Genomic DNA, 6,913 nt, shown 5'->3' with positions numbered 1-6,913 from the left:
AGCAGGAATTCCAGCTGCCCTTTGCTGGTTCTGCAGAGCTGAGGTTGGTGGGACACTTGCAGTGGGGAGGACTCTCCAGCAGAGAGCAGTGGCTCTTTGGTCACTCTCCTGTGCCATCACTAGAGGAAAACACATCATCTGCTGCCTGTCTCTAGAAGAGACCTTCAGGAGTGACTCCATCCCAATTTTTTTGGAACAAACTCTTTGGAAGTAGCTCAAAGACAGGGCTCATGCATTATGCATAAGCGTCAGGCAAATGAGAAGCCAGGCAGAGAAGGAGCACAGCTCAACTCTTTCCTAGATGAAATTTTATGGACAGGTTGTACCACAAAGTGGTGCCACCCCTCCAGCTCCTGGTATCTTCCAGGAGGGAGGCTGAGCTCTCTCCTCTGCCTTGGTGTCTTGTAGTGCTCTTCTTGTTGCTCTTTGATATGGGAATGTAAATATTGATCTATTTTTAACATTGAATGTCTCATTCATGCCTTCTGCCAGAGCTTTTGCCTCTTTTACCATCTCCCTCCTTGCCTGGATTGCTAAGAAATTAAGCAATTTTAAGCAGTCCCATTTATCCTGAGACATGGAGACATGAAATATCCTGCAGTGATGGAGGTGCTGGTAAGGTCTTCTTCCCTTAGCCTGGACACGTGCTTGTCTCTCCCTCTCTAATCTTCATACAGAGACCCAGGGGGGTGGGAGCTTTTTGTGGTCTTTTCTGTCTGGTTATGGGATCTCCCAGTATTTCATTGACTCTTTTGACACGGATTAATTAATTATGAGTCCTCTTAGTCTTCGTTTGTTCGTGCATTTTGCATCCTTAGATGGCTAATTATTAAAGAGGCAAGGAGAAACAAGGATGCAGGGGGTTATTCCCATTGCCTGGCTGCACAGATTTCAGGCAAGGGCCTTTTCATGTGTTTCTCAGAGGTGGGATTAGATGCTTGTCAGGATTTGAGCTCTTAGGAGAGGCAGAGTGGCTCAACCAGCAGCATGAAATGAAACCGTGTGATTCCCTTCCAGAGAGCCCACACAGAGACTGGCTTCACACCCAGTAAATGACATTGCTTGAGATAAGTTTGAATTTGGCTCATTAATTTCTTGGGGAATTGTGTTGGCAGTGGCTCTATAAGCAGCTCCTATCTCATCTCAGCTCTGCTTTCAGTGCCCATGGGGACAAGCACAGTGGCAGGGAGGTGCAGTCTGCTCTGTGCCATTTGGTACCAAAGGACACAAAAAACCCAGAGCTTGAGAGACAGAAATTCCTTTTTCACATAGAGGAAGGTTTAAGAATAGTAACTGATTGATTTCTCTAGAATCCAAAGTTTAAATCCAGCTGAAATTTTCATTTAAGGAACCTAAATGGTCTAAACATCTTCCTAGACCTTTCAAGCATTGCCCTGAAGATTAGCTCCATGTTAAAAAGGTTTTCATTTGAAGCAAATGAATGTGTTTTTCACTGAAAATACACAGAGTTCAACAACAAATAGATCAGAAAAATAACACTGCTGGTTATGGCATTGAAAGATTTGTGGCATTTCAGCCAAATTATCTTTCCATAAAAAAAATCAGTGTTTTTTTTTCTTTTAAAAGGAACTTCTTTCTAATGTATAGCTCATGTTTTTCTTCAACAAAACACTTAAAATGTTATTATAAACTATTTTAAAATGTTATTATACAACTATTTACAAACTAAATTTCACTAGATATTTGTCAGACAATATCAATCATTTCTGTCTTGAATTATTTTAGAAGCAAAGGGAGTTGGTTTTCTTTTGTCACAGGGTTTAGCTGAAGATGGTGTAAATGAAATCAATGTCTGTAATTGATGCCCTAAATTAGTGACCAGCATTTGGCTGCTATAAGATTTAACACCCTTGATACTGGCATCAGTTGAGAACCTGGGCATAGGGCTTGGCACACAAGCTGATAACAAGGATACAAGATTCACCTCTGTCAGCTGAGAAGGACCCAGCCTGTTGTTGGTTGCCTCCTGGCATCATGGTTTGGATGGTTTTTCCCTCTTGGTTGGCACAAAGACCATCTCAGCTCAGCCTGCAAAAGCAAAGAGCATCATCAGCCACTCTGCCAGAGCCAGGAGTGAGCTGGGAAAATCTCTAGATGTCTTTATTTCTTTGTCAGCATTTGCTCTGTTGAGTGTAGATGTCATTTTCCACCATCACTGTGGCTTTGGTTTTTATTTTCATTTCTCCACAATCTTTATCTTGAGTTAGTTGTTTAGCTGGGAGTACATAGACTCTGCTTTCCATCTGCAGCTTCTTATGGGTGGTGTCTAGTGATAAGCTTGCTGGGGAGCTGAGTGCTTTTATATCTAATCTCCATCCTTTCTCCTTCCTCATCTCAGCTCAGCCTGCAAAAGCAAAGAGCATCATCAGCCACTCTGCCAGAGCCAGGAGTGAGCTGGGAAAGTCTCTAGATATCTTTATTTCTTTGTCAGCATTTGCTCTGTTGACTGTAGATGTCATTTTCCACCATCACTGTGGCTTTGGTTTTTATTTTCATTTCTCCACAATCTTTATCTTGAGTTAGTTGTTTAGCTGGGAGTACATAGACTCTGCAGCTTCTTATGAGTGGTGTCTAGTGATAAGCTTGCTGTGGAGCTGAGTGCTTTTGTATCTAACCTCCATCCTCTTCCTCCTTCCTTCCCATTGCTAGCACTCAGTGTAGGTCTTGGGATGCCTTCTTAACTGGCTGGAAGCAACTGAGTGCTCTTCCTAAGCCTGCTGCTCATGGTGGAGCAGGGCCTGAAACCTGTTTCCAGATGTATCTGGTGTTCTTTGTCTATGGCACCTTCTCCAGCTCCCAGTTGTTCAGCCTGTTTTTACCAAAGTCTATCTGATGACAGCAGGCTGCCCAATTTTGGTGACCTGGGGAGATCTCAGAGAGGAGGCTCTGAGGATTTGACAAGTCATGTTTGCAGTAAGGGCCTGGAACATTCACTCCAAATGCCATAACATGGATGCAAAGAGCTGTTTAGCTTCTCAGCTAAATTCTAACCTTTGCTCAGCAGCTTTTAAAGACTTTAGCAGAGCTTGAACTGCTCCCTGCCCTGCCTTCTATTCCTAGAACTTGCACTTGACTTCTAGTCAGAGCTTCTAAAGAGACAAAGCCTCCTGTGAAGGAGCAGATTTGAGCTCTGGAGGAGGATTTCATTGACTGAAGAACGGTGGATCTGCAACAGCCAGTGGGGAGGTGGCTCAGAAACCCAACCTGCTTCTGCTTTATGGATATTGAGCTTGTGTTGTGGCTGTCTGGGAGGGTCAGAAAGGCTCCAGCACTATAAACACAGGCTGATCCCCTAGCAACAGCTGCCTGGCTACTGCTGGTGACCATGCAAGGGGCTCTGGTGTTAAAAATGCAAAAGGATTTCCACAAATGTGTGTGCTCTTAGATAAAGCTCTCCAATGGCAATGCTACAGGGGGGCTGCTGAGTGTCAGAGGAGAACTGAGTGAGAGAAAAACAGGAAAAACAACTCAGATCTCTGAGTGTCTGCTGGCTGGCACCTTTTTGCTCACTCTTCTGTGGCTTCCCTCAAGTCTTCTAAAGGTCAAGCTTCACTTCTGCTTGAGACACCCTCACCACTTGCACTGCTCCCAATAGCAAACCAGAAACTCTGAGTTCATTCCCTCCAGTGCCCAATCACCAGTAGGACAACATATAAAGATATGAAAATACAGACTTGGTGTGGAAAGGAGTTTTCCTTTCTGAGGCAGGGTTTGCACAGCTCAGGGCTTTGTTAGTGCTGACTGCTGGAGCTGGTCCTGTGCAGCAGGGGCTGCTAAATTTGCCAGGACTAGATCAAATTGTGAACACTGGCAACAGGGCAAAATGAGACTCCTGCAGAGGTGTCCCTGCAGCAGCAGTGGATGTGCAGGGAGAGGGACTTCACCTTTTCCATGATGTGTTCACGAGATCTTCTCTACCAGACATTGCTGGTGGGTTCAGCTCTGCCCAAAGAGAATCCAGCCCAACGTAGAGACCACCCAAGAGCTGAGCCAAAGAGTGCTGAGGAGGAATGGTCATGGCCTTTCTGTCAGGACTGCATCCCTGATGTGATCAAGAGCATACCTGCAAGCTCACCTTAAAAGAGCCTCTAAAAAAGGCACTGGTGTCACTGTCAAAACACTGACACAAAATGTTAAAGTCCTATATTCAAACTTATTCTTAAACAGGGGAATAAGCTAATGATAGTGTGAGATAACTGCCAAACACAGGGACTTCTTTTATTTCTAGATATTTCTCTTTCTTTCCCTAAAATGATTTATTGAAGGCTGTGGTTAGTTTTACTCTGTCAGTGATCTGGAACTCCTGGTGAGCTAATAACCCAGGGATTGATTAGGTGTAAAGGAAAGGAAAGGCAAGACAAAAAGAAAGTCCTGCATTCCCCTCTTCATCCCAAACCTTGTGAGGTCCTACATGTGTTTCCAGGAACCTGAGAAACGTGGAAAAGAAACAGCTCTGTGGTTTTGGGTGGATCTCTTGCCAGTTGAATGATTCCATGAACCATTTTATGTCTATGACAAACCCCTGTTTCTATGGGAGCCTCTCCCCCCTCACGTTTTCATTTTTATTAGACCATGAATTAGCTGAGTGCAGTGAAAAAGTGGCTAAGACAATAAGGCCTTGATTTTTTTTTTTCAGACAGATGCTGTGTGCTACCAAAACCAGCTGTAACAAAGGACTTTGCACTTATGGAGCCTCAGTCAGAAATACAAAGCTAGAAAGGTCTCTTTATGTATTTTTTTTTCTGTCCTTCAGATGCAGGAGAGAAAAATAACTGAGTTTTTGTGACCTCAGGTGGATATGCACAAGGAGTAGGTCATCTCCAGGGTTAACCTCAGAAGAGAGAGCTTGGGAAGGTTTGCATTTGCTGGCAAGCTTTCAATGCTTCCAACACAACAGCCCAGTTGTTGACCTGACCAGGAAACTTGTGCCACATCTGCCAGCAGCACCTGAGATGCTGAAATCTGCTCTGGGAGGAGAGAGATCTCACAGAGGGATCTCCTCTCAGGGAACCCAGACAGCTCCTCAATGGCAACTGCAAGGCAGGAAGAACGAAAATCCAGTAGTAAACCTGTGTTTTGGTATGTGGTAACTCCCTCACCACCCCCCAACCCTAAAGAGGGTGAGAAAAGCTGAGGGAAGGTGGAATTTGGCTTCGATTCAATCTCTCTCTGGGCACAGCATCCTCCAGGGTGGCTGTGCCAAGCCAGTGTGAGCACTCTGGCACTGGCTCCTCCCCGGCGGTCACAGAGACCTTCAGGAACCTTCTCTGCCTTTCCCTGAGCCTCTGCTCAGCTCCAGTGCTCACACAGAGCCAGGCAGGATCCTGTCCTTGCCTTACCTTCAACCTTCCTGGATTACCTCTCGTGGCCAACCCAGCCTAATCTCTCTGGTGGCAGCGTGGGGTGGGAGGATGTTGCAACCTGTAGTACTGCAAATACTGTCAGCAAACGTTACACCCTCTAGGAAATATTGCCTAATTGTTGGAGAAAGGGAGAGGCTGACAATTATGGAGCTCAACGAGGCATTTCATTCACCCAAAGCATTCCTATCTGCTGCTCCAGCTTCCCTCTGTGGAGAGGGAAATGAGACATTCCTTAGGGAATCACCAAAAGCTGATCTATGGATTTGCCCTTTTTTTGGAGGTCCTACCACAGGCTACCTGAAATGCACTTTGGCCACCTCTTTTCCTGCCCTTTTCTCTTTGGATCTCTAGTGCTAAGCATGTAATTCAAACAATGCTGGGGGTTTTCCTTCAGTTGGGAGGGGCATTCATCACCTCTCCTCTTCTACCCCGTTGCCATTTATACATGAAACCTGCATGAATGCAAGAGGCCTCTAAAAACTGAGCTTTGTAGAGCTTGACCAACAGGCTTAAAAGTCTTTAGAGTAAGAAATCACATCAAAGTGATGTATCAATCCTTATTAGCTTGGAAAAACAGGCTCCAAAAAATTACAGTGCAATGGAAAAGAATGTGTAGTGCTAAGATAGATCCAGTTAGAGACAGCCCATGTTTAATTCAAGGTCTTTGCTCTGTCAAAGAGCTTCTGTGGCTTGATAGAAGCAACACTGGAGTCATCTGGCTGGGGAATCAGCCAGTGGGACAGCTTGGTCTGCTGTTCAAGTGTGTAAATTTGGAGTGATTTGATGTGAAAGGCTCGTTTATGTTGTGTATTATTGAAAAGCTTCAGGGAGCCATACAGCCTACAAGGATAACTGGCCCCTTGCCTATAAAATATATTGAGATTTATGTAAGAAATGTATTTCTACTACAGAAGAGGCAATAAAAATGTTAGAATTCGTTTTCAAGGTTCTCATGAAATCATGGAATCCCAGAATGGTTTGGAAGGGACCATTAAAGATCAATGAGTCCAACCCCCTGCAGGGACAGGGACATCTGCAGCTAGAGCAGGGTGCTCAGAGCCCCATCCAACCTCACCTAGAATGGTTCCAGGGATGGAGCAGTGACCACCTCTCTGGGCAACCTGGGCTCAATGCTCTCAGAGTTAAAAAATTTATTCATAATGCTCCCCTCTCTTCCTTAGTAGTCTAAATCTACCCTCAAAATCCAAGCTACAAAAGCAAGGAGTGCTGTGAGAAACAAAACCTGGTAAAACCTCAAAAACTAAAGCACAGAAAAATAACTGTTCCATGTCTTTACTTAGGCAGAACCTCATTTCACAACGTGTGGAAGGAAGCAAGCTACATAAGCATCTCATCTTCTCTTGCTGAAGCAAACAGCCGTGGCTCTCCTGCAGGAATGTTGAGCTTTGTGGTGTTTCTTTCTGTAAATAGATGGAATTTGAGGAGAGAAAACGATTGTTTTAATGGTTTATGGGAGATCCAGCTCCTGCTCATCCTGCTGTTGAGCAGCACTGAGGCCAACCCAGCAG

At 44.8% G+C, this 6,913-nt stretch overlaps 1 protein-coding gene across 1 annotated transcript in view; it reads right to left on the bottom strand.

Annotated features, from left to right (window-relative positions):
- Nucleotides 1–4,039, bottom strand: part of TTLL10 (tubulin tyrosine ligase-like family, member 10) — a gene marked incomplete at its 3' end in the record, with an annotated part of 12,009 nt that extends 7,970 nt beyond the window's left edge. Inside the window, 1 exon segment of the mRNA XM_008945482.1 lies at nucleotides 3,906–4,039. Within this exon segment, the coding sequence (XP_008943730.1) occupies nucleotides 3,906–4,039 (134 nt within the window).
- Nucleotides 4,040–6,913: the final 2,874 nt, after the last annotated feature.

This window comes from Merops nubicus, unplaced genomic scaffold, assembly GCF_000691845.1.
Source record: "Merops nubicus isolate BGI_N331 unplaced genomic scaffold, ASM69184v1 scaffold1048, whole genome shotgun sequence".
Classification (NCBI taxonomy): domain Eukaryota; kingdom Metazoa; phylum Chordata; class Aves; order Coraciiformes; family Meropidae; genus Merops; species Merops nubicus.
Note: the sequence above shows the minus strand (reverse complement) of the source record. Positions and strands in the feature narration are given on the sequence as shown.